This window comes from Mya arenaria, chromosome 14, assembly GCF_026914265.1.
Source record: "Mya arenaria isolate MELC-2E11 chromosome 14, ASM2691426v1".
Lineage (NCBI taxonomy): Eukaryota > Metazoa > Mollusca > Bivalvia > Myida > Myidae > Mya > Mya arenaria.
In genome coordinates, this window is record NC_069135.1 from 12,748,979 (window position 1) to 12,776,329 (window position 27,351).

General features: G+C 37.7%; 4 protein-coding genes across 5 annotated transcripts; 2 read left to right on the forward strand and 2 right to left on the reverse strand.

Annotated features, from left to right (window-relative positions):
• Positions 1 to 56: 56 nt before the first annotated feature.
• Positions 57 to 9,560, forward strand: LOC128218252 (YEATS domain-containing protein 4-like). The gene is made up of 7 exons (XM_052925866.1): positions 57 to 222; positions 3,835 to 3,954; positions 4,425 to 4,491; positions 4,906 to 5,000; positions 6,856 to 6,948; positions 8,095 to 8,182; positions 9,051 to 9,560. The coding sequence occupies exons 1-7, from the start codon at positions 184 to 186 to the stop codon at positions 9,233 to 9,235; spliced, it is 687 nt and encodes a 228-aa protein (XP_052781826.1). The 5' UTR covers positions 57 to 183; the 3' UTR covers positions 9,236 to 9,560.
• Positions 9,561 to 10,546: 986 nt separating this feature from the next.
• Positions 10,547 to 12,807, reverse strand: LOC128217709 (m7GpppX diphosphatase-like). 2 transcript variants are annotated; one of them, XM_052925037.1, is made up of 4 exons: positions 12,488 to 12,807; positions 11,698 to 11,801; positions 11,080 to 11,304; positions 10,547 to 10,867 (listed from the first exon to the last, which is right to left on the reverse strand). In XM_052925037.1, the coding sequence occupies exons 1-4, from the start codon at positions 12,783 to 12,785 to the stop codon at positions 10,571 to 10,573; spliced, it is 924 nt and encodes a 307-aa protein (XP_052780997.1). In that variant the 5' UTR covers positions 12,786 to 12,807; the 3' UTR covers positions 10,547 to 10,570. The 2 variants fall into 2 exon arrangements, with proteins under 2 accessions (XP_052780997.1, XP_052780996.1); XM_052925036.1 differs by having other exon boundaries at positions 11,656 to 11,801.
• Positions 12,808 to 18,207: 5,400 nt separating this feature from the next.
• Positions 18,208 to 20,756, forward strand: LOC128218365 (uncharacterized). The gene is made up of 2 exons (XM_052926023.1): positions 18,208 to 19,321; positions 19,667 to 20,756. Exon 1 carries the CDS (start codon positions 18,242 to 18,244, stop codon positions 19,247 to 19,249), a length of 1,008 nt encoding a protein of 335 aa, XP_052781983.1. The 5' UTR covers positions 18,208 to 18,241; the 3' UTR covers positions 19,250 to 19,321; positions 19,667 to 20,756.
• Positions 20,757 to 22,308: 1,552 nt separating this feature from the next.
• Positions 22,309 to 26,099, reverse strand: LOC128217951 (m7GpppX diphosphatase-like). Its single transcript, XM_052925424.1, has 3 exons — positions 25,961 to 26,099; positions 22,976 to 23,200; positions 22,309 to 22,766 (listed from the first exon to the last, which is right to left on the reverse strand). The coding sequence occupies exons 1-3, from the start codon at positions 26,042 to 26,044 to the stop codon at positions 22,485 to 22,487; spliced, it is 591 nt and encodes a 196-aa protein (XP_052781384.1). The 5' UTR covers positions 26,045 to 26,099; the 3' UTR covers positions 22,309 to 22,484.
• Positions 26,100 to 27,351: the final 1,252 nt, after the last annotated feature.

A 27,351-nucleotide genomic window follows, 5' to 3' on the forward strand; every position in this document is an offset into this window, starting at 1 on the left:
AGGTAAATTAATAAAACAATGTACTGTACTGTAGACTGCTTTTCACAACTAAATATATTTTGTTGCGCGAACATCAACAACGAATTTCGAAAGATTTACATCTTCTATTGATTTTAATGTTTAATTCATCTTTATTTATCAGACTTGATCACACGTTTGTCATACATATTTTTTCTCCACAAAATGTCTGAATATGGTCAAGAGTCCAGCGGAAGAGTTAAGGTAGAAACAATTAAATATTATAAATTTCGGAAAACAGTTTTCGGATACGATTAGGTTATACACTACTAACTAATTTCTATATACATTTCAACAGGTAACGCCTCAGATTATAAAGCATGCCATTTCTAGCGTTTCACTTACATGAAAACCATAAATATCCTTCAAATTCAATCCAGACCTACTTGTTTTAAATACTAAACTTAAAAGGTATGTCATGTTTCTTCTAAGAAAGTTCACGCACTCATTCAGTCATTGTCTAGAATTAGTAGTGTTTTAGCTAAAGCGGAATGGAAGGGCGGCCCGCCCTGCCCTTTTTTGACCCCGCCCCGTTGCCCCTTTTTACACGCCCTGTCATATTTTTCCCGCCCCCTTGCGCCCTTCTGGCCATTCAGATCGTTGTTTATCACAGTTACGCCCTAAAAGTATTTCATTGGTCAATGTCGCCGTTTCCTAATCTGTCACAGATCAGTGCGTTCTAAGGCACATGACCGTCATCACCGCGGGTCTGATTAACGGTAGTTCACGCTTCTAATCAGGGTGCTAATTGCTGTTCATTATGACACATTATTCCTTGTCTGAGACATCGAAGTTGTACCTCTAAATGTCGATCTTTGATGCCGATGTTGTTACAAATTTAATTAATTTAGCAATTTATAATCGGTAATCTCCTAATCACACAATTGGGTCGTCTATCATCCAATTATCGAAACGTCCCATTTTAACCAATCAGAGAAGACACTGGTAAAATGATTAAAAGTTTGTTAAATTGCGATAGAAAACGCGAAGAAAGAATGAAAAATGTTGTCAAGTATTAGTAAACAATTGATACTTGCAGTGTAAAAACAAGGCACACTTTTTAGAACAGTGTTTCGTTTGAAGCAGACGGTCATTGAAAAACAGACGGTGGCGCTAAGAAAATCAAATACTTGACTTCATGACCAATATTTGATAGTTTTTGTGTTGAATGTTCGTAATGAAAATTTGTTTTGATATCTCAAAACTTTTTTATTTGCTTTATATAGCGTTTACTTGGAGTATTTTCCTCATTTGTACGATGTTTAAAAGTAGAAGATTCGGCGAGTCACCGCCATTTTGTCATAACATTTTTCGGAGTTTATTTTTCGATTTTCTAGTTCTATTATTAAGTATTAGTGAGTTTTTCATGAAGGATAGAGATTTTAAATGTCATTTTGTTTTAAAATGTCAGCATATTAAATTTATTTAACCAAAGACAAGTAAACAACAGCAAAGCTGAATGTGACATTCGTACCCTATCCTGATCATACCAAAACAAGATTCGCCCCCTGCACTTAAATGTTTTTAACAGCTCATATATAAGGCCATTCTGATTTTTTGTAATGGTATTTTTTTTAAATGTCTTTGTTTTTATTTTATACACTTTTTTGGAGGTAAACTTTACATTGCAAAAAGGAGACTCTAGACAAGTACACTTTTGATAGGCCAAACAAGAACACTTTTTTAACATTCCATCTAGTAAAAGCAATCAAAGTAAATGTGAATTTAAAGTTTTGTGGCATGGCACAATATTTATCTCAGGTTTAAAGATAAGTATTTCGTCTCCTTAAAGTCTCCCCACTTCTCCCTAATTTGACTGGTGGGAGAAGTGACTTCCCCAAAAAAATCAGCCTTGTGAGAGCCCTGGTGACAACAACCCGAGATGGTAAAGAAAGTGTCTGAAGTGAAAATGAACAAGAAAAAAGAATTAAGAGTATTCTGTAGGGATATTACTACAATGTGTGCATGAACATGCATGTACTTTGATAAGGTACATGGTTGTTTTACAACAATACAAAGCTAATATTGTGCGCATTGTTTTCCCATTTAAGAAAGCACCATGCCCCTATTTTAGCCCACCCTGCCCTTTTTTTGGCCCACCCTGCCCTTTTTAATTCCTGGCTAAAACACTAAGAATTAGTAGTACCAGAATGATTTTATTAAATCTTGAGTTGTCTTAATTAGATCAGATTAAATCCAATATTTTTGAAATGTTCTAGCACTAGTAAAACTTTTATAGAAACTTACTAAACTTAACTTACTTATTAACTGTCTCTGTGGCCGAGTGGTTAAGGCTGTCGCCTACAGAGTAGAAGGTCCTAGGTTGATCCCTGGCTGTGTCATACAGAGAGACGTTAAAAGTTAGACGAAGCTGCCTTGCCTGGCGCTCGGCATTTCAAAGGTAGTGGGGAATAGCAGGGACTTTAACTTTCGGTCCAGCGAAGCCTGGGTAAAATCCCCGTCCTGCGGGGACAAACTGCTGGTAAAATCCCCACCAAATGCCCCCTGCACCCCAGGGACCCTAGGTAAGGAACATTCCCCGCTATTTTTGGCGCCCGCATTCACCCAGCACTGCGGGGTCACCTGAAAGGTCAGAACACGGCTCTTTTTCCCTGCTATCCTGGTATACCCCCTGACCTGGAGGGGCTGTGGTTACAATTGACTGGTGCATTACACTGAACATGTAAAAGAACCAAAGGGTCTCTTCGAAAAAGAGTTATTGTATCGCACCCTGACTTCCATGTATCCCACCACTGTCTCTTCCGCGTGCTGTCCCTTCAGCAAAATAGAAGGACCCCGTTGGCAATAAGTGCTTGCACTTTCACGGGTTGTCCTTGACTGCAAGGTCTAAAGAAATACATATAATAATCCTGAAGACCTTTCTCTCAAATTTTATTATAATCTTGATTATTGTAATGTAAAAAATACTATACATGCATATCCAGGGAGAGAACATTCCAAAGCATTCTATAAGAAATAGTTTACTTTCATTAATCTAGGTCACCTCACAATGCAACTAGCTAATTGAACAATGGAGTACTGAATTTAAAATACATATACATGTAACATGTAACAATTCTTACCTCATACACCATTGGATAAATGACATTTAAATCATTGTTTTGTGATGGTTTTTCAATCAATCTTAAATGACTAAATTTATATATGTTAAACTTTAATTGTTATATTGTTTTTATTACTCTCTTATTATAACATCTTGTTTAGACGACATATATATTATAATAACTTGTATATGACATATATATTGCACAAATAAAATTAAATGAAAATTAAAGACTTCCATTTAGTCCAATCTGAGCCAAATATTAAAATAAACAATGCTATCAAAACTCTTTGCATGTTATACAATATGAACATCCAAGTTTTCTCTACACAAAAAAACTAGGCAATAGTATTATTTGCCCATAAAACTCATATTATAATATTTTTATTTTATAACAAATAAGCACCAAGGGTCAAAATTACCTCAAACCTGTTCTGGTATAATTGGCTTGCTTAAATCTGTATTTTATTTAGTAGGTCTTGTTAATTCCATTGATTTCAAGTACATGCATATGATTTATGGCTTGTAACATTCAAAGATCTTATTTTGATGACTGAATCCTTGTTACATCTTGCCTTATGTTGCCAAAATCCCCTCTCATTCAAGGGTTTTCACATAAACAGAAGATGGATGGAAATAAATAAAATGTTTTATTTTGAGCTAGTAAATCACATTTTTCAAGTTCATGTTATATAGTTGGGTCAAGTGTGAGACACTGTAACAAACCAGCTTCACATGGCATGTTGTTTTAGGGTGTGACGATAGTGAAGCCAATCGTGTATGGGAATGTAGCAAGGTATTTCGGCAAAAAGAGGGAGGAGGATGGACACACTCATCAGTGGACCGTGTACCTGAAACCTTACAGAAATGAGGTAAATGGTCGATATGTTTACACTTCCATCATGCTTCCCTGGATGATCGCAACATCTTTGGAATTCCTCTGATCTTTCAAAATGATGTTTATTATTGGTCAATTGAGTGTTTTTGGTGGTTAAACATGTACATCATTGTAATGCTTTAAGAAAATTGCATAACGTTACAATTTGCGATGACAGTCTGTTGGAGACAGGGAGTGGAGAGAATGGAGAGTAGTTTGTTTAAACAGACTGTTGGTCAACAAGCCTGCTTAACCTCACTTTTTCTAGGCAATAATTAACAAGCATGGCAACATGTATGTAATTATGTATTTTGAGCAAGCCCAACACTCATTTTAAAAGTTGAGGACTTGCAGGTCTGTGTTATTTTCAACCACTAAATTAAATTACTTCTATAAAAAGATGCATCACATCTAAATGCATCATATATATATACAGGATAAAGCTGTGAAATTACTACATTTCAGGATCTGTCCACATATGTGAAGAAAGTAACATTCAAGCTGCACGATAGTTACCCAAATTCTACCCGAGGTACTCACTCAATTCGGATTAAACTTTTATGTTAAAGTATATATAATCAGGATATATAATTCATATAATATAAAGTACTTGACATCTATTTAGATGTTAAGTGTTCAATTTTATATCAAAATGATGATAGTTTATATATACAAATAGTTCCTCTTGAACATTTTTAAAATATTTTTTGTTTTGTTAGAGCAGTTCTTGTTCAATCTCACTCGAATTTAAACAGTTTAAAATGTATTCATTTAATTTTTTCAACTACCGGTATAAAATATAAGATTTTAATAAGAAAAAAAGAAGTTTCGCAATGTGGCTGGCCTAGGGGGTGCCATTTGAAATGTTCTAGCATGGCATGCAAGAAGAGAATATACCTGGAGTCATTTAGCCTTAATGTTTACCAAGATGCCTGTTTGTTTCCAGTTCATACAAAGTCTCCCTACGAGGTGACAGAGACTGGCTGGGGAGAGTTCGAAGTCATAATCAAAATATACTTCAATGACCCAACAGAGAGACCGGTAAATATTGTGTAGTGAATTTTACAGGTTACAGCTGAATGGTTATGTTCCATGAATCCATGAAATGTACACAGTTAACAGATGAAGAAATGAAAGCAACCAGAGTAATAAATGTGCATAAGCAGGTCTTGACGCTTTTAAAACACTACATATTGAAGTTTTTTTTACCTGTGGCGTGCAGGTGGGAGGGTGGTTGGTTGAGCGGAAAAAATGAAAAATGAAAAGGATGCATAGGGTTGCATAACGAATAGTACATTCATAATTCTTGTTTCACTGAACATGCATTAAATAAATAATACGTTATAACATATTTTTCCACGTTTTGACTTTAGGATTTTTTAACCGCCTTTTAGACCTAAGAGAAGGAAACAACAAGGTATTCTATTAAAGTTATTTTTATCACTTTACTTCTTACTAGAGATTTTTCTAGAATGAAAAGTAGATTAACACAGCTGATCTTTATAAAACACTGGAAATTGTATTTTTTATTTAAGTTTTAGAAACTATTAAACAAAGAATAGATAATAATGAACCTTGTGATACCATCTTATGACAGATGAGAAATATTATTGATGAAGAAAGACCAAGAGTTTAGAAAAAATGAACAATGGCTCTTGAAAATCAGATCTCAAGAGTCAATGACTCTTGGGTTTTAGAACTTGTTGAAAGCCCTGATGCTGTTCACTCAATAATTTTGAAGCCTGTCCAATCACCACCGAAGTCAGTCAGCAGCAGTATGGGAATAATATCTCTGACACGCTAGATAACCAGCTGTTTTCACTCACCGTTTATTGCCCTGTCATAGATTTTTTTTATTTCAGTCTTGTCTGACCGATAACTTTAGAAGCCTTTTTCTGATCATCTCCAAATTTAGTCATAATGTGAAAGGGCATTATGCCTTGGACACTTTTGATAACCAGCTTTATCTCTCAAGTCACTCAAGAGTTATTGCCCTTAAATTTGAGAAATTACTTAAAAATGTTCATTTCCGCTAAATAACCTCTAATTATCACCATCATCGTCTAATCACCAGATTTGGTCAGAATGGGTATGGGAAAAATATCTTGGACAAGTTCATAAATCAGCCATATTGCTTGAGATTAATTGGCCTTAAGTTACATAAATTACCTAAATAGGTCCTTTCCAATCATTTACTTTTTCCAATGATAACAAAATTTGGTCCGAATGTGTGTGCACAGTATATATTGGGTAAATGCTATAACCAGCCTTGTAGCCTCTGTCACTTAAGAGTTATGACCCTTGAATTGGTAAAAAGCTGTCTTTACTGTGTCAGCTTTCAAATTTGGCTTAGGGTACAACCACTTATCACCAATCTTTGTTTCCTAAAATTAGGACGGGCATATTTTGTAACAGTTAGCGCTTGTGTTTTAACAATATTCCCATAAACTGTGTTGTTTTAAATTCACCTGAGTTACTTGTGTCAATCAATGTTGGAATATTATCCAATGAAAACAATTATTATGAAAGTACTGAATCTTTGAAGTTCATTTCAAAATTTAAATCAGCAACATAGGAATGCATTTTACAGCTGATGATAAAGACATTTATTATAGGCTTTTTATAGAGATTGATCAGTTATTTTTTTTACTGTTTAGAAATTTTAGCCCGTTCTGCTATCCAAAATAAAACATCACACACACGAGATAAAACTACATCATTTCCGAAATAGCATCAAGTGTGAATACAGTTTGGCGCATTTTTCTAATAAAATGCAATTAAATGTCTTTTAATACCATTATCCACCAATAATTCTCACAAAGTTAGCATTACATTATACATGTATACAGTAGTTTATGGCAATATTTGTAATTTGATGCCCGTTGTATGTTTTCAGGTGACGGTTTACCACTTGTTGAAGTTGTTCCAGAGTGAGACGGAGGTCATGCTTGGCAAGAAATCTCTCGTTGCTGAGTACTACGATGAACTGGTCAGTATTTGGGACTTAATACAAATGTCTTAATTGCCATTGTTATTTAGTTTACAATTTGAAATGCAATCAGTGAAAGAGCTCGTTAGTATTTTTAAGATCATATTTTAAGTAATTATTAGCAGTGTTTCCCTAAGGATAAATTTAAGGGTTGTCAGATTGGTCGGGGTCAGCCAGATAGGGGTGTTCCCTCCTTTTGGGTGATCTTTATCACAGATGGTGCAATTTGATGCACTTATATTTGTTATTCTGATTTTTCATAATATTTATGGTAAAAAAGTAAAAAAAGTAGTTCAATAATTCTGAATAATTATATGCACATATCTAATGACTCTAATTCCAAAGACATGGACCCTACTTAGTTAAGAGAGATTTCACTGATGATGAAGCATATTTGTATTTTTTTGAACAGTAGAAATGTTGAGACAGGTGATGTACGCTTTTTTTACTGTGACAGAATTGTAGTCCTTAATTGAAGTACATGAGCACAATACTGTCACAGATATATACGGTATTAGAGGGACCACTCTTCTGTTATTGATCATGATAATAAGCAAGCACCTAAGTACCAATGTGTGTTGTGTCAGTCTGCTGCATGATAATGCACCTGCACATCGCGCGGCAGTGGATGCAGATTATTTGCAACTTCCACCATAAAGCTGGTGGAGTCCCATAAGTGGTGTCTGCCTAGACCTTGTTTAGAGACATGCAGTCCCGCTTTGCATGCCTGATACCAGTGTATTACAAAATAACAAAAGAAATGTTTATAATGGCATTTACTGACTGGATTTTATGGTTCCAAGAGATTGCCAAGAGGGGATACTTTGAGGGACTGAAATACACATTATTGCCACTAACGTGTCACTGCTGTTGCCTCCTCATATGTCTAATAGAAAAAGGTCATTCTTTTTGTGTCATTGTTGCACTTGTTTAATATAAAAAGTAAATGTTATCTACAACTCACAAACATGTATTAAGATAAAACTTGCTATGTGAATAATAGAGTGAAGCAAGTTCATTCGTTGTAGCTCAGGTTGTTCAATTGTTGCGTTATGCACCTTCATTAGCAAACATCACATGAGTGTTAGTATCAGTCTGCAGTAATACTCTTGTTATAAACCATGTTGTTTTTGTTTCTGCCTGCAGGTGTTTAATGACCCTTCCTACATGATGCAGCAGCTTCTCAACGGGACACGCTCTCTCTCCATCGGGGCATATAAACATGACTCAGACTGTAAGCATTGTTTCTCCTATTATCAATTGATGTAATTATTTTGCCGTTATTTCCAATTCTTCCATCAGGGAGTGGTTACTTTGTTTAATCATTAATTTTCAGAACAGAGACCAGTACTGGATAGGCTGATCATAAACCAACAAATAAGTACCAGTAGCTTGAGGATAAATAATTTTTGTTCAACATAGGCACATCACATATTGCTCAGTAAATATGACAATATGGTACATGTACAACACAGATACTACACCCAGCCCTTGTGATTGAAGTCATACACAACTTCCACTTTAGGCTTTGTGTTAAATTTCAATACATATTTGTGCATAAAGTTTTGCTAAAATATGGTGGACATTTCAGAGGCTATGCCATTGTGAAAGTAGCTGGGTATTGGTTTCAGCAAAGAAGGCTCAAAAGGCCCTGGACAAAAATTGTGGCCATTATCAATATTTATGCGAAAAACTACAAGTCATGGTCATGTTAAATTGTCAGATGAATCAGTCTAGCATCACCAGAGATATACACATTTAAATATAGTTGGATGAAAATATTCATAACTATTTAAACCAATTTAGATATTTACTTGTCATGTTTTAACCCTTGATAAACAAATTCAATTATAATAAGTTCATAACTAAACACTTCACCAAACTAACACAAAGAGTAGTTCCCCTTGTATGTTGAAATATAGTTAGTTTATATTTCTTGTGCAGATAAGATTTACAATGTTCATCATCGAATCATTTTGTACGATATTTAGTTCAACAATGACAAGCTCAGACAGGTTCTGCAGGTGTTACAAAATAAGTTAACAGTTTATTTTGAACTATATTCATAGATATTTTCATTCTAATATTTTCTACTTTTTCAGTTGAAGAGAAAAAGGAAAAGACAGTGGTGAAAATAGAAAATGCCAAACGGAAAATACGATATGAAATCTCAGAATTGAATGAACGCTTGAAACAAAAGAAAATGACAATCCAGAAGTTAAAAGACGAAATTTCAAAACTTGATACCCACAGCACAGACACTCCTGTATCAGAATCATTGACCTGATCACTGAAGTGTAAATGGGTGTAATTGCTTTTGGTTTGAAACTTTTTCAAGCGAATGCTTCCATGTAGCACATGAATAAAGGCTGGCATACATCGATAAGAATGCAGTGTGTCCAAAGTTGTAGTATGATGGACAATCTGTTAAATATGAACATTTTGTTTCAAAGGATGTATGTTTTCACGAAAACGTGTATTAATTAGATGCATGCATTAAATTTTTTTTTGGCAAAAAACAGGTATCAGAACCTGTTAATGCATTGTGTTGAGTACCGGTATTTTGTTGTGCCTTGTAAGAATAAATAAACCATGCAAATACAATACTTAAGTTGTTATCCTCCTCCCCCCCCCCCCCCCCCCCCCCAAAAAAAAAAACCAGTTACAATTTAAATATCTTAATGCAAAAACTGATTACCATAACTTGGAACACATGCAGAAGTTTCACGAGTCCAGCTATAACATTATTTCGTTTACAGAATGCCCTTTGAATGACTAAATTTAAGAACAGGAGCTGTTGTAGGACAGCGTGCTGGACTATACGCCGCTTTGTCTTGGAAACTAGTACAATGATGATGTTATATGTGCCTGTCACAAGCAAATATTTAAGCAGTGATGCAACAAAACCAAGTTTAAACTGTTTTAATTATTGACAGAAGAACATCAGCCTCAGTTGTGATATTCAATTTTAACTCTTTCTATTTGTAGTAGCAGTGACCTTGACCCTAGGAGCCCGAATTTTAATCTCATGGACGTCCTCCATAAACTCTTCATACATACCAAGTTTGATCATAATATGTCAACCCTAAAATAAGTTATTTAGTAGCAAATGAGAATTCATTTTTACAGTGACCTTGACCCCAAACACAATCCCATGAATAGTCTCCATAAACTCTTCACATATACAAATTTGGTCACAATGTGTCAAACTAACTTAAGTTATGCAGTAATTACCATGTTTCTATGATTAGCAATAGTAACCTTGACCTTTTCCATGACTCTCAGGGCCCAAAACACAATCCCATGAAAGGTCTCTATAAACTCTTCCTATATATGAGTTTGGTCACATTATGGTAACCCTAGCTAAGTTATTCAGTACCAACACTTTCTTTTTACAGTGACCTTGATTCAAGGAGCCCCAAACACTATCCCATGAAAGGTCTCCATAAACTCTTCCCATATACCAAATTTGGTCACTATTTGTCAAACCTAACTAAAATTGTTCAATATCATATATGATTTGATGTGGCCCTACCGCAGAAATAAATTATGATCATCTATATAATCATGCCAAATATCAAAATAAACTTTATACAAGTGATGCTAAATGTCGATTTATTTATTATTTTTCTACAGAGACTTCTTCAGAGCAATCAAAGTATCCTGCATCTTTAAACTTCATGTACAAGTCTTCTTGCTCTCTTACGAGGAACGTCAGCGTCTTTTTCTTGTAGAAGTCGCCATACAACTGTATATTGTTAATTACATCAGCCAGAAGATGAGCCCTATCAGCTCCGAACCCCGGTGCTTCGAACTTAACATTGGTGAAATGCACATGAAAATGGTAGTATGACGGCTGGTAATGGATGTAAACATTCAGTTTGCTGGCTGGAATGTCATAGGTGTCCTGAATAGCTTTCTGGAAAGTACATATTTCAAGTCTAGTTATTCTTTGTGTACAGTCACAATAACATTCATTTTACACACAGAATATTTGCCACATACATTAAGAAATAAGTTCTTTTTTTCAACAAGAGCAAACTAAGAAGCTGCCAACAGTGATACCAATGCTATGATGAAATAATAAAATTATAATAGAATATATGGATCAAGAAATTTGAAACAACCCACCAGCCCTTTCTTGAGTATATTTTGCAGCAGCGGAAGGCTCCCTGTGTCCAGGTCTCGCAAAGACTTGATGTTATGTTTGTGGACAATTGCTACCAGGTACAGGGCACTTGTGTCTGTTCGGTCCCACTTCATGTCTGGCAGCAGGATGAACCCTGTGTCAGGGTCTGTGTCCTCATACACAATACGATCAGCCTCCTTCTTCTTCTCCAGTATGTTGTACACCCACTGAGGAAATAATTGTAATATGGTTTTGATTATTATCAATTCTTTGTTTTAGGGCTTTTGAACTCTACTAAAAAGTTTTAGAACTACTCTGGTTTCAAATGTATTTTTATATTTAAAAGCATGCAAAAAAGACCTTATTTGTTCTGAAATATGATATGTATGAAACTGCATTGGAATGAAATCAAGCTTATTCCCCACTCATTAACATATTTAACAATACAATTCCATACTAAAGGTGCTAAGAAATACCCTTTATATCATAATCTAACCTTATAACAACAACCTGTATTTTTTTAGATTTAACAAGGCCTAAGGTTGCTCCCATCATTACATATTGTTCATGTTTCCCACCTGTATGCTGAACTGTTTGCTTGTGATGAGTGGCAGTGTCACCTGTTCATATAGACTGGGTGTCTCATGCACAATGTATCGCTCCTGGTCTGTGTACTTCTGCACATGTTTCTCTGTGGCAGGGTGAATCACCACCGCCTTCACAGCTGTAAAAAAGATATATTTAATTTCTTATCATCATTCAAAGTATACAGTAAATATAGTACCATCTTATTAATATTACCCTGAGTCCACTCGCAAAATACAGATGTAAACATTTATCATAATTTAAGACATATTTATTATTATAACTTTAACATTTATAACACAGCTTCCTCTGCCCATACGGTACCTGATAACATGCAACTGCTATTTAACTTTCAAAACAGTTTGTAACGCATATTGTCAAATTGGAATACACATATTCTTGTTAATTTGCACCAGTCAATTCAATCACGGCCCCCCCCCCAGGTTCGAGGGTATACCGGGGAAATGGGCAGTGTTTTAACCTTCCAGGTGGCCCCGCAGTGTTGGGTGAATGCAGTGCATGGTTTTGTCTTTGCTCCAAAAAAAGCGGGGAATGGGCCTTACCTAGGGTCCCTGGGGTGCGGGGTGCATTTGGCGGGGATTTTACCAGCAGTTCATCCCCGTAGGACGGCGATTTTACCCGGGCTTGGCCGGACCAAAAGTCAAAGACCCCGCTATGCCCAGAACTTTTTCTTGGGGGGGGGGGGGGGCGGGCGGTTGTTACAACTGACTCATGCATTGCACCTGTGACGATTAGATAAATTGATCAATACTTTGTGAAAATATCAGACATAACTACAAGTAGCGTATAGTTAAAACTGTTTACCATTCTCTACTTTCGGTGGATATGCATCATAAGTTCCATAAATGTCATTCTTCAATGTATTCTCTAAACCTGTTTCCTCCGTAAAGTAGTTGCTAACATTACTGAGGTTGAATGGTTTTCTTTCCAACAAAACAATGGCGTCTTTCCCGTCCAGCTCCCCGTGGATGACAGCCGTTTTGCATCGCGAGTTTTCACTGATCACGCTCTTCACTTTAAAACCCTCAAAACTGTCCAATATACGAAGGCGGTCGTCGTCCTGCCGATCACCAGATTCCAGTTTTCTTTTCTTTCTGTCCATTGTTCAAGAGTGTCAGTGTCTTTCAAAATTATCAAGGGAAGTAATTCAGAAAAATGTGTTGGGGTTACATTACACTTACTTTGATTTTACAGCAAGGCTCATTTTCATTTAAAGATACAATGCCCATATTAACTATTTAACTAAAACTGTGACTAATTTAACATTAAAACAATCTAAAAGGTAACATTTATTTTACGTCGCAATATAAACATGACCTGGAGCAATCAAATGTTTAATAACTCTTAGATATTACTTACCATGGTCCCCATTTCTTTCTTTTTTCATTATTCACTTATCAACAAAACAATATCAATACAGAACTAACTATAGTAATCATAAACTAGATATTTTCAAAAACATGTTGTAGAGTTTATAATGTAACAATCAACAACAAAGTTATGTTCGATATTGTATTGTAATGCTTTTTTGTTAAAAGAAAGAGGTTGTGCGAAAAATAAAAATAAAAAAAAAAAAAAAATATAAAAAGAAAAATACTAAGATAGTCCCCATTTCTACCATCGTTATTGTGTCTCTATAACACCTTAAACCGGACTGTGGTTAAATGTTCGGCTTCTTGGTTTGTCCCTGTAGTTAAAGGGGTCTATTAATATCGCCTCATTTTACAACTTATGATAAAGATTGAATATATTTACTGAATCGGAATAAAACATTTAGTCTTTAGACTTAAAATTCATATGAATAATTAAATAGTTAATGTACAAGTGTACTTGTGTTACGTGTGACGTCAAACAAACACCAACAGATCTCTTCAGAGAAAAGCATGCTCGACTTGAAGGGGTCCGTTGGTCTTTAGATACAGGAAATTCTCAATCCACACAGAGCCCGGGCTTTGCTAACTTGCATATTACCAACCAAAAGTAGACATACCTACCATGAACGAACTTCCGTCTATAAATGAATGCTATTGCACATCCGCTGCAGCGGACCGTTACATTACTTTCCCCTCCGAGAAGACTCGTCCCGAGTCTTGGACTGGGAAACAGATGGGTAAGGCAACTCCGGTCCGGCAGTTGTCATTAATAATCCCGCCGCTGCCAACATTTGTAACGTGCGACGTCAAACAACTTGGCACCAACAGATCCCTTAAGAGAAAAGCATGCTCGACCTGAAGGGGTTCGCTGGTCTTTATAAACAGTAAATTCTCAATCCACACAGAACCCGGGCTTTGCTAATTTTCATATTACCAACCAAGTAAAGATACGTACTATGAACGTACTTCCGTCTTAACGGAATGCTATACTTTGAACGCACATCCGCCGCCTACAGTGGACCGTTACAGTACTATAAAGTGATCTTTCAATCTGAGTCATTAGTTCTGTATGTAAAAAGAAGGAAGGTACATTTTCTCTACGTTTTGACTGACCGATGATATGTTTCAGTTTCAGATATCCACGGCTATGCATTATCGTACGCCAGAGCGACGATGCTATGCGTAAAACCGATTTGTTTTATCATTTTCAAAACATACTTGAATATTTACATTCGCACTTGAGTTCCTGTACGATAAAACATGCCGCGGTCTATCTTTCGTGACCTGTGTAGGCTGAGTTTACCAAGAAAGACCTGGGTCATGAAAACAATACAAATAAAAAAGTTTTGATAATATTTTTGATAAGCGCGAAAATTATTATTTAACCAAAATATTTCCAGAAGTAATAAAAAGGAGAAAATGTTGATGTAAGGAGTGATTATTTCGTGCGTTTATAGGTTTCCAAACCGCGGCTGCTTAAATGAGATTCAATAAATAAAGGGTTTTTAAAACAGTAAATATTGGTAACAGATATAAAAGAGGTGTTTTAAAGCAAACTTTGTGTTTACCATCTATATTCTATAACAATGGTGACAAATTCAGGACTATATATCGAAATTGAAGAGTTTACCCTGTTGACGGTGAACCAAATATCATACGATATAAGACATTGCCATGACACCATCTAAGAGCTTGAAAAACTTGACTATAAAAGCCTAAGCCCTTGTCTGTTGTATTCGACAGTTGTCAAAATACGATTTAACATCAGTATGTGATGTCCATTGCTTATGAAAAAGTAATCACCACAAAGTATGGGTGAAAGCCTCAGAAAGACGGCACTTAATGTGCGCGGCAATTTAGGCCTTTCCACATCTCAATGACAAGTTGCAGACATCGAAAATAAAAAGACTTTTCAGGTAGATCAATCAGACTTATGTCGATTTCACGAACTTCGTACAGTAGCCGACATCCAAGTTGCTGGAAAATACACGTTATCGTAATATCGTTGGATATTGAAAAACCTGATTGGCAAACAAATTCGCGAAGCATATGTGACACGACATATAGTCTGGGATATCAGCGTTCTCAACCCTTTCGTGGAATCATGCATGCCACACAGCGTGAAAACCAGTGTGTGAGCCTGAACACAGCGGTGGAAACCAGTGTGTGAACCTGAACACAGCGGTGGAAACCAGTGTGTGAGCCTAAACACAGCGGTGGAAACCAGTGTGTGAACCTGAACACAGCGGTGGAAACCAGTGTGTGAACCTGAACACAGCGGTGGAAACCAGTGTGTGAGCCTGAACACAGCGGTGGAAACCAGTGTGTGAGCCTGAACACAGCGGTGGAAACCAGTGTGTGAACCTGAACACAGCGGTGGAAACCAGTGTGTGAACCTGATCACAGCGGTGGAAACCAGTGTGTGAACCTGAACACAGCGGTGGAAACCAGTGTGTGAGCCTGAACACAGCGTGGAAACCAGTGTGTGAACCTGAACACAGCGTGAAAACCAGTGTGTGAACCTGAACACAGCGGTGGAAACCAGTGTGTGAACCTGAACACAGCGTGAAACCAGTGTGTGAACCTGAACACAGCGGTGGAAACCAGTGTGTGAGCCTGAACACAGCGTGGAAACCAGTGTGTGAACCTGAACACAGCGGTGGAAACCAGTGTGTGAACCTGAACACAGCGGTGAAAACCAGTGTGTGAGCCTGAACACAGCGGTGGAAACCAGTGTGTGAGCCTGAACACAGCGGTGGAAACCAGTGTGTGAGCCTGAACACAGCGGTGGAAACCAGTGTGTGAACCTGAACACAGCGGTGGAAACCAGTGTGTGAACCTGAACACAGCGTGGAAACCATAGTGTGAGCCTGGACACAGCGGTGGAAACCAGTGTGTGAACCTGAACACAGCGTGGAAACCAGTGTGTGAACCTGGACACAGCGGTGGAAACCAGTGTGTGAGCCTGAACACAGCGCGGAAACCAGTGTGTGAACCTGAACACAGCGGTGGAAACCAGTGTGTGAGCCTGAACACAGCGGTGGAAACCAGTGTGTGAACCTGAACACAGCGGTGGAAACCAGTGTGTGAGCCTGAACACAGCGGTGGAAACCAGTGTGTGAACCTGAACACAGCGGTGGAAACCAGTGTGTGAGCCTGAACACAGCGGTGGAAACCAGTGTGTGAGCCTAAACACAGCGGTGGAAACCAGTGTGTGAGCCTGAACACAGCGGTGGAAACCAGTGTGTGAACCTGAACACAGCGGTGGAAACCAGTGTGTGAGCCTGAACACAGCGGTGGAAACCAGTGTGTGAGCCTAAACACAGCGGTGGAAACCATTGTGTGAGCCTAAACACAGCGGTGGAAACCAGTGTGTGAACCTGAACACAGCGGTGGAAACCAGTGTGTGAGCCTGAACACAGCGGTGGAAACCAGTGTGTGAACCTGAACACAGCGGTGGAAACCAGTGTGTGAGCCTGAACACAGCGGTGGAAACCAGTGTGTGAGCCTGAACACAGCGGTGGAAACCAGTGTGTGAGCCTGAACACAGCGGTGGAAACCAGTGTGTGAGCCTGAACACAGCGGTGGAAACCAGTGTGTGAGCCTAAACACAGCGGTGGAAACCAGTGTGTGAGCCTGAACACAGCGGTGGAAACCAGTGTGTGAGCCTGAACACAGCGGTGGAAACCAGTGTGTGAGCCTGAACACAGCGGTGGAAACCAGTGTGTGAGCCTAAACACAGCGGTGGAAACCAGTGTGTGAGCCTAAACACAGCGGTGGAAACCAGTGTGTGAGCCTAAACACAGCGGTGGAAACCAGTGTGTGAGCCTAAACACAGCGGTGGAAACCAGTGTGTGAGCCTGAACACAGCGGTGGAAACCAGTGTGTGAGCCTGAACACAGCGGTGGAAACCAGTGTGTGAGCCTGAACACAGCGGTGGAAACCAGTGTGTGAACCTGAACACAGCGGTGGAAACCAGTGTGTGAACCTGAACACAGCGGTGGAAACCAGTGTGTGAGCCTGAACACAGCGTCGGAAACCAGTGTGTGAGCCTGAACACAGCGTCGGAAACCAGTGTGTGAGCCTGAACACAGCGTCGGAAACCAGTGTGTGAGCCTGAACACAGCGGTGGAAACCAGTGTGTGAGCCTGAACACAGCGTCGGAAACCAGTGTGTGAGCCTGAACACAGCGGTGGAAACCAGTGTGTGAGCCTGAACACAGCGGTGGAAACCAGTGTGTGAGCCTGAACACAGCGGTGGAAACCAGTGTGTGAGCCTGAACACAGCGGTGGAAACCAGTGTGTGAGCCTGAACACAGCGGTGGAAACCAGTGTGTGAGCCTGAACACAGCGTTGGAAACCAGTGTGTGAGCCTGAACACAGCGGTGGAAACCAGTGTGTGAGCCTGAACACAGCGGTGGAAACCAGTGTGTGAGCCTGAACACAGCGTTGGAAACCAGTGTGTGAACCTGAACACAGCGGTGGAAACCAGTGTGTGAGCCTGAACACAGCGGTGGAAACCAGTGTGTGAGCCTGAACACAGCGGTGGAAACCAGTGTGTGAACCTGAACACAGCGGTGGAAACCAGTGTGTGAACCTGAACACAGCGTGGAAACCAGTGTGTGAACCTGAACACAGCGGTGGAAATGTACACCATTAACGCTGCAATACGTTGTAATAGGGTTGGGTCGTTGCTGGAGGGGAAGATGGCCGACTTTATTGTAATAGATGGAGACATCTTCCACATACACCCGTCAAACATATGTGGAGCTAAGGGGTTAATAACCTTTGTCAAAGGAAAGGTAGTAAAAAAGTTTAAATTGTTTAAATAACATCAATAATCGCAATAAGAGCTTATTTTAAGTCTGATTTAGTAACATCGAACGCCATGTTGCCTCACATTGAACACTTGGACAAAGCAAATATAGATTAATACATGAAGTATTCGTGACTTTACCCACATGATTAAGTTACTAACAAATGAAAATATCGAGCACGGATATAGGCAATCAAAATAGATTTTGACAGTATAACGATAACGAAGATTAGAAACATGATACGTATACAAAACGTTTTTAGTTATCAAAGGTATGATGTACTTTTTGTAATTGGATTTTTCAAAATGGGGCGTACGTGTAATGTATTGATCCCAAAAGCAATAAATCAAACATGTACGAAAAAGTTAGATGCAAAATTCGTATATTTTATTGCAATTCCATGTGCGGTTATTGATACTATTCAGCTGTAGTAAGCTGAGAATGTGCGATTCTATTGACATAAGTGAGTGGATTTACAAATACAGAAGTAACATTGTACGATTCCTGGTGTCGCTAAGGGATGTCGGGAAAGAAACGTGTTACGAAATCCAAGATATTCTTGACCCAAACCGAACTAGGGACAAGAAAAGGCAGCACCTCGCTGTGGCATTGGTTTGTTCGAGAGAAATTGAAAACGAGAATCATTCCATTCTAGAAGAATTCACTAAGTATCTTCATTCGGGTGTCTTTCACATTGGTCACGATAGATTGGTACAAAAGGACAGAATGGCTGTCGTCATGAACAGTACGAGAAGATTCCATTTTACCCATGGTGAATGTCGCATCTTTGACCCTCAAAGACATTTCCTTTATGAAATCATTGACGAAGGACATAGAAAAGCTGGTATAAACGAGTCTGTCAAACGGTCCAGTAAAACCATCTACGTGAACGATTCTGCTAAGGGGACATTAGGACAAATGCATGCAAGTCTTAAAAAGACACACACGGCCCAAGACGGCTGTATACACCTTTATGTTTTATTTTCACACTATGTGCCATGTGACATTGACTTCCACGAGTGTTCTTCCATACTTGACAAGTTTGTAAGTTCTGATAAACAAAATCTTATTATCGGATATGAGGCTGCTTTTGAATTTACAAACGAGAAACGTTCTCTCGAAATTCTTGATCAAAACGAAAACATTTTCATTGTCAAGCCAAAAGCAATATTCAAAGAAATTCGTTCACAGATGGAAACTTTCTTCCATTGCGCGAACCAAACTACATACAGAGAAGACGAGAAAAACAAAGAATATTTCAAGTCGAATGGTCTCATTAGTAAACGAAATAAATTATTTACGCAACCCGAAGCTAAAGTTGTTTCGAGGCGGAAGCGACATACGTTAAAGAGGAACTATTTTTATGATACAGTGTAATAGTCTTACGCATACGCCCTGTTCTGCAAACGTTGACGTCAATAGCCGTGATATCGAGAATGTTTGTTTACAGTTGAAACTAACATTCGGAACTCCTCGGCCATTTTATCGAAATCAACCTCGGATGTATTTGGATGGTTTACACACTCAAAAAGTGGTACGTTTAAGTCCGCTGCAAGTAGATCGCGTAGTAATTTTATTTAGCAGTTAAACTTTGTGACTTAACTCTTGGGATTGTTCATTATGTTTGCTATAATACAATTCAATGACAATAAATTTAAACTTAGATCAATAAGTACAACTCTAAAACACTACATTTAACTAATGATATAATTCAAAATTTTACGAACTACTTCAACAGATGTACCGGCATACATCCGAGGTTGTTTTCGATAAAATGGCCGAGGAGTTCCGAATGTTGAAACTAATACACGCATCATTTATATCGGCTTTTGTTCCAACAAAATTTTATTTCGTACGTTAAATGTGATTGTTATCTTCATGCGAACATAAACTATGCATACTGTCTACTATGTATGGTGTGAATCCTTTGCCATAAATCGAACCGTGTGGTGTATACTTATCAGACTAGAGGTAAATGTGAAAGCAAAAGTAAGGTTGTACCAGAGATGTTGCGTTCAGATTTACAACTGAAGGCTTTCAAAAAACATTATCCAGTATCCAGTGGCTGGGATAAAAATAGAACAATGTTACCATAATGTTAAAGAACGTTCTACAACGGTATCTAGAAGCACCTTAATATGCAGTGCAGTTAAAGGCATAGTTTAAGCCTTCTATAAGTGACCCATCCCTCCTCCCCCAAAACAACACGAAAATAACAAAACAAAACAAAAAATGTGTACAGTACACAACCTCTGTTTACTGATCTTAATATTCTTGTCTTGATTCCTCTTATCAGATCTTTGACCTGAGTTGAGGTAAATACGGTGGCATGGAGGTGTGATACGTTTTTTATCTGGTTAAAGCGACTTACGTTTCTCGTCAAAACGACTATGAAACTCGTTAACGACATACTAACTCGTTTTAACGACTTTCGTATCTCAGTGAAACGACTTAATATCTCATTAAGGGATGTCTTGTGTATCTCGATAAACGACATACTATTTGCCAATCAGAATAGCCTAATACATGTATCTACATAACTATCGATGAAGATCATCCCTGGTCTCAGCAAAGTTTACAATGTAGCGAGTTCGAGTAATTTTATTACGTGGTTCGGACTGGCAAATGTTGGGAGGTTTTTCGCATATGGACAAACATTTCCCGCCTTAAAGCGGAGAGTTCTTCCCATATTTAGTTGTTCTTACTGATGGCATTTCTATACAGTTTTCATATCTGATATTAAAATTACATGTCTGAAAAGCTACAAGGTTTTGAGCATATTCTGGTGAGATACCGTACAGACATTTGTAAGTTTCAATAGCGATGCATCTATCTGCTAAAATGTAATGTTGGCTATTGAACTCTTTGAAGAGATTTTCATAAGTTGAGGTGTAATCATTGAAAACAATGTATCGGATCTTTTCTATTCTTTTCTGTGTTGGTCTTGCTACAAGAATGCCAAATAACAGAACAGTAAAAGTTTAAAGATAATAAGCTTAGTATTGATTGTCAAAAATATGCTTAGTCTTTGAAGGATATTCATTTGCTTAGATGCTTTTGTACACATTTTAAAAATCTGGGCATCAAAATAGGATTATATATCTACTTCATCGCCTAAAACGCGATTTTGTTCTTCACAAACGATAATGTGATCAAGTATATTGAGTTGCTCTTTCAAACGAACATGGTGCCAATTGAAACTGCTTGAAATTTATCCGGGTTAGCCTGCATTCGTTTGGGAGTGGTCTTAACAATTTCATGATTGATTTCTATCACAGATAGAAAGAGCATTGTCATTTTCATTATTATACAAAGCTGCCTTATTAATTAAGTAGAAGATGTCATTGAGAAAGGAGTTGAAGACTATAGCCCAAAATATATTGATCCTTGTCTTTCAAGATAAAGTCCCACACCTTGGTAATTTGACCAAGTTTGACCCATTGTTTTGTGTGTGTAAGGATGTTATTAGTTTACATGCTGGGACTGAGAGATCATATGCGTGAAGCTTGTCAAAGACGAGATCATGGGGCAGGCAGTCGATGGCTTTTGAGAGGTCCATTAGAACTGCACCCACATATTGGTTCTCATCAAGGACATTTCCCAGTCTTCCACCTGCCTTATTCAGCAGCCTTACGGGTAGTTTGACATTTAAACGTTGTTCTTAAAGCTTTCAGGAAAGGATAATTTTTACTATCACAGTGACTAATCAGTTGCTCTCTTTTGACATTGATGGTAAAAACTGACTGATATATAGTTATTTTCTATAAAGGGGTGTGGTCTTTTTAATGCTATTAGTGTACATGCTTTCTTGAAAATAGGGTTAACTTGTGCTTAAGACTATTTTGAAATGATCCTTAATTGGCTTATGATTTCATGTTTCGGATGGGACGTTTAAAGTATCTTTGCCACCAATATTCATAACGAGTGAATTAATGTGGCACTAACTTTTGATCCGAAACCCAATTTCCTATGTTGTGTATGAGTATTATTGGGTTATCAGATGTATTTGTAGGTAAAAAAATAAAAATAATTGTTTACTGATAATTTTCTTGATTAACGCGAAAATATTACCATCAAAATCTTAATTTCAAGAAAAAATAAAGAAAGAAAAAAGAAAATATTTATGTAAGGCTTGATTAATATTTTTCGTGCGTACATAGAGTAAGTACTCTCGTTCGCGATTTTGCATATTATACAAGAAGCCCTAGCGCGATTCCTGGATTCATAACATCGCGGGTCACGTGAGCGTTCATACTATATGAACACAGGGAAAATAAGAACCAGTCCTTAAATAAGTATATTTAATAACTTAAGGTTTAAACATTAATTATTGGCAACACAAAATTATAGAACTATTAAAAGCAAACCTTCTGTTAACCATTAAAAAAATTAAATAACTGTTAATGGTGAACGCAATGAAATACTACTAAAATTGCTGGTAATATGGTACAGATATTGCCATGTCACCCTCTCCAGAGCTTGAAAACTTGACTATCAATGCCTTGTCTGATGTCAGCTGTCAAAACACGGTATAACATCAGTTTGTGATGACCATTGCTACTGGAAAAGTAATCACCACAAGATATGGATGAATGCTCAGGAAGACGGAAAACTAAATGTCAGAGCAATCAAAGTATCCTGCATCTTTAAACTTCATGTACAAGTCTTCTTGCTCTCTTACGAGGAACGTCAGCGTCTTTTTCTTGTAGAAGTCGCCATACAACTGTATATTGTTAATTACATCAGCCAGAAGATGAGCCCTATCAGCTCCGAACCCCGGTGCTTCGAACTTAACATTGGTGAAATGCACATGAAAATGGTAGTATGACGGCTGGTAATGGATGTAAACATTCAGTTTGCTGGCTGGAATGTCATAGGTGTCCTGAATAGCTTTCTGGAAAGTACATATTTCAAGTATAGTTATTCTTTGTGTACAGTCACAATAACATTCATTTTACACGCAGAATATTTGCCACATACATTAAGAAATAAGTTCTTTTTTCAACAAGAGCAAACTAAGAAGCTGCCAACAGTGATACCAATGCTATGATGAAATAATAAAATTAATAGAATATATGGATCAAGAAATTTGAAACAACCCACCAGCCCTTTCATGAGTATATTTTGCAGCAGCGGAAGGCTCCCTGTGTCCAGGTCTCGCAAAGACTTGATGTCATGTTTGTGGACAATTGCTACCAGGTACAGAGCACTTGTGTCTGTTGGGTCCCAATTCATGTCTGGCAGCAGGATGAACCCTGTGTCAGGGTCTGTGTCCTCATACACAATACGATCAGCCTCCTTCTTCTTCTCCAGTATGTTGTACACCCACTGAGGAAATAATTGTAATATGTTTTTGATTATTATCAATTCTTTGTTTTAGGGCTTTTGAACTCTACTAAAAAGTTTTAGAACTACTCTGGTTTCAAATGTATTTTTATATTTAAAAGCATGCAAAAAGACATTATTTGTTCTGAAATATGATATGTATGAAACTGCACTGGAATGAAATCCAATGTCTGTTGTCTTCGACAGTTGTCAAAATACGATTTAACATCAGTTTGTGATGTCCATTGCTTATGAAAAAGTAATCACCACAAAGTATGGGTGAAAGCCTCAGAAAGACGGCACTTAATGTGCGCGGCAATTTAGGCCTTTCCACATCTCAATGACAAGTTGCAGACATCGAAAATAAAAAGACTTTTTAGGTAGATCAATCAGACTTATGTCGATTTCACGAACTTCGTACAGTAGCCGACTTCCAAGTTGCTGGAAAGTACACGTAATCGAAATATCGTTGGATATTGAAAAACCTGATTGGCAAACAAATTCGCGAAGCATATGTGACACGACATATAGTCTGGGATATCAGCGTTCTCAACCCTTTCGTGGAATCATGCATGCCACACAGCGTGGAAGCCAGTGTGTGAACCTGAACACAACGGTGGAAATGTAAACTAGTAACGCTGCAATACGTTGCAATAGGGTTGGGTCGTTGCTGGAGGGGAAGATGGCCGACTTTATTGTAATAGATCGAGACATCTTCCACATACACCCGTCAAACATATGTGGAGCTAAGGGGTTAATAACCTTTGTCAAAGGAAAGGTAGTAAAAAAGTTTAAATTGTTTAAATAACATCAATAATCGCAATTGGACAAAGCAAATATAGATTAATACATGAACTATTTCTAACATAGTATTCGAACATGCATGCATTCGTGACTTTACCCACATGATTAAGTTACTAACAAATTAAAATATCGACCACCGATATAAGCAATTAAAATAGATTTTACAATGACATTATAACGATAACGAAGAATAGAAACATGATACGTCTACAAAACGTTTTAAGTTATCAAAGGTATGGTGTACCTTTTGTAATTGGATTACAAAATGGGGCGTACGTGTAATGTATTGATCCCAAAAGCAATAAATCAAACATGTACGAAAAATGTGCGGTTATTGATAATATTCAGCTGTAATTAGCTGACAATGTGCGATTCTATTGACATAAGTGAGTGGATTTACAAATACAGAAGTAACATTGTACGATTCCTGGTGTCGCTAAGGGATGTCGGGAAAGAAACGTGTTACGAAATCCAAGATATTCTTGACCCAAACAGAACTAGGGACAAGAAAAGGCAGTATCTCGCTGTGGCATTGGTTTGTACGAGAGAAATTGAAAACGAAAATCATTCCATTCTAAAAGATTTCACTAAGTATCTTCATTCGGGTGTCTTTCACATTGGTCATGATAGATTGGTGCAAAAGGACAGAATGGCTGTCGTCATGAACAGAACGAGAAGATTCCATTTTACCCATGGTGAATGTCGCATCTTTGATCCTCATAGACATTTCCTTTATGAAATCATTGACGAAGGACATAAAAAAGCTGGTATAAACGAGTCTCTCAAACGTGCCAGTAAAACCATCTACGTGAACGATTCTGCAAAAGGGACATTAGGACAAATGCATGCAAGTCTTAAAAAGACACACACAGCCCAAAACGGCTGTAAACACCTGTATGTTTTATATTCACACTATGTGCCATGTGACATTGACTTCCACGAGTGTTCTTCCATACTTGACAAGTTTGTAAGTTCTGATAAACGAAATGTTATTATCGGATATGAGGCTGCTTTTCAATTTACAAACGAGAAACGTTCTCTCGAAATTCTTGATAAAAACGAAAACATTTTCATTGTCAAGTCAAAAGCAATATTCAAAGAAATCGATTCACAGATAGAAACTTTCTTCCAATGCACGAACCAAACTACATACAGAGAAGACGAGAAAAACAAAGAATATTTCAAGTCGAATGGTCTCATTAGTAAACGAAATAAATTGTTTACGCAACCCGAAGCTAAAGTTCTTTCGAGGCGGAAGCGACATACGTTAAAGAGGAACTACTTTTATGATACAGTTTAATAGTCTTACGTATACGCCCTGTTCTGCAAACGTTGACGTGAACTGTTTGTTCACAGTTGGAACTAATACACGCATCATTTATATCGGCTATTAGTTTACATGCTTTCTTGAAAATAGGGTTAACTTGTGCTAGCTTAAAACTATTTTGAAATGATCCTTAATTGGCTTATGATTTCATTAGCCATGTTTCGGATGGGACGTTTAAAGTATCTTTGCCACCAATATTCATAACGAGTGAATTTATGTGCCACTAACTTTTGATCCGAAACCCAATTTCCTATGTTGTGTATGATCAGATGTATTTGTAGGTAAAAAAGTATAAAATAATTGTTTACCATTAAAATCGGAGAGAAGCAGGTATATGATATATAGACTTCATTCATATGAATAATTAAATAGTTAATGCATAAGTACCTGTGTACTTGTAAGTCATATAAAGTGACCCTTTAATCTGAGTCATTAGTTCGTAATCGGATGTAAATAGAAGGAAGGTACATAGTTATTGTTCTCTACCTTTTGAATTGCTGACCTAGTTTCAGTGTCAGATACCGTAATACAATCTCGTTTACCAGATCAATGATACAATGCATACAACATCTAATATTATCATTATCAAACCTCTGATACATGAGATATAACCCTAATATTTACATACGCACTTGATATTCTGTACGATAAAACATAAACCGGTCGCCATTTCGAGACCTCTGTAGGCGGAATTTAGCGAGAAATACCTGGGCCATGCATATGTAAAACACATATGAAAAAGTCTTGATATTTTTTTTGATAAACGCGAAAATATTACCATCAAAATCATTATTTCAAGAAAAAAGAAAGAAAGAAAAAAAGAAAATATTTATGTACGACTTGATTAGTATGTTCGTGCGTACATAGAGTAAGTACTCTCGTTCGCGATTTTGCATATTATCCAAGAAGCCCTAGCGCGATTCCTGGATTCATAACATCGCGGGTCACGTGAGCGTTCATACTATATGAAAACAAGAACCAAGGTTAAGGTTAAAACATTAATTATTGGCAACAAAAAATAAAGAGCTATTAAAAGCAAACCTTATGTTAACCATTAAAATACATAAATAACTGTTAATGGTGAACGCAATGAAATACTACTAAAAGTGCTGGTAATTTGGTACAGATATTGCCATGACACCCTCTCCAGAGCTTGAAAACTTGACTAACAATGCCTTGTCTGATGTCAGCTGTCAAAACACGGTATAACATCAGTTTGTGATGACCATTGAACTGGAAAAGTAATCATCACAAGATATGGATGAAAGCTAAGGAAGATGGAAAACTAAATGTGAGAGCCATTTAGGCCTCCGAATCTCAATGACAAGTTTCAGATATCGGAAATGACTCTTCAGTGACAATCCAGATGAATTGCTTAAAATTTCACAAGCTTTATTCAGATGGTCTTCTCGATCGATTCGACAACTGCTGCCGTTGAACCCTACTTGATTAATTATCACTTTCAAAGTTTTAACAGAGGAATGAATTAATTTTGCCATAGAAGACTCACGCAGTGCATGCAACAATCAATAAAATAAGTTTGTAAAGGCTTTGACTTTCATGAACACACAATTGGCAATGGAGCTGCCAAGGAACTACGCAATGCTCTTAAAGAATCAAAACGCGTCCAAGATCACATGAGACAATGCATAGACTTACACCTGTTGAAATAGTACATCAATCAGACATATGACGATTTAGCGAACTTGGTGTAGTAGCCGTCTACCAAATTGCTGGAAAATGCACTTTTCCGAGGTATCTTGCAGATAATGATAAACTGATTGGCAAAAGAAATGCGTGATAACGGTTTCTAATGCGGTCTGTCTTTGAAACAGGAGCATATGTGACACTAAGTAGTGACCGGGATATCAGCGATCTCAACTCCTATCTTGGGATCATGCAGACCACACAGCAAGGAGGCCAGTATGTGGACTTGTAAGCGATCGAAACGCTGTGTACGTGATGCGCCATGGGTTGGGTCGTCGGAGGCGGGGAAGAAGGCCGACTTGTTGTAAAGCAATTT

What these genes read in the sequence shown, in the direction of transcription:
- LOC128218365 (XM_052926023.1), top strand. Translation starts at nt 18,242, where the DNA reads ATGCAAAATTCGTATATTTTATTGCAATTCCATGTGCGGTTATTGATA.
- LOC128217951 (XM_052925424.1), bottom strand. Translation starts at nt 26,044, where the DNA reads ATGGCCCAGGTATTTCTCGCTAAATTCCGCCTACAGAGGTCTCGAAAT. An exon ending in TTTATCGTACAGAATATCAA is followed by an intron (nt 23,201 to 25,960) that starts GTGCGTATGTAA and finishes TTATTTCCTCAG; the next exon opens with TGGGTGTACAACATACTGGA. An exon ending in ATATACTCATGAAAGGGCTG is followed by an intron (nt 22,767 to 22,975) that starts GTGGGTTGTTTC and finishes TGTACTTTCCAG; the next exon opens with AAAGCTATTCAGGACACCTA.
- LOC128217709 (XM_052925036.1), bottom strand. Translation starts at nt 12,785, where the DNA reads ATGGACAGAAAGAAAAGAAAACTGGAATCTGGTGATCGGCAGGACGAC. An exon ending in TCCACCGAAAGTAGAGAATG is followed by an intron (nt 11,802 to 12,487) that starts GTAAACAGTTTT and finishes TCTTTTTTACAG; the next exon opens with CTGTGAAGGCGGTGGTGATT. An exon ending in GCAAACAGTTCAGCATACAG is followed by an intron (nt 11,305 to 11,655) that starts GTGGGAAACATG and finishes TTATTTCCTCAG; the next exon opens with TGGGTGTACAACATACTGGA.
- LOC128218252 (XM_052925866.1), top strand. Translation starts at nt 184, where the DNA reads ATGTCTGAATATGGTCAAGAGTCCAGCGGAAGAGTTAAG. An exon ending in TTACCCAAATTCTACCCGAG is followed by an intron (nt 4,492 to 4,905) that starts GTACTCACTCAA and finishes GTTTGTTTCCAG; the next exon opens with TTCATACAAAGTCTCCCTAC. An exon ending in CTGAGTACTACGATGAACTG is followed by an intron (nt 6,949 to 8,094) that starts GTCAGTATTTGG and finishes TTCTGCCTGCAG; the next exon opens with GTGTTTAATGACCCTTCCTA.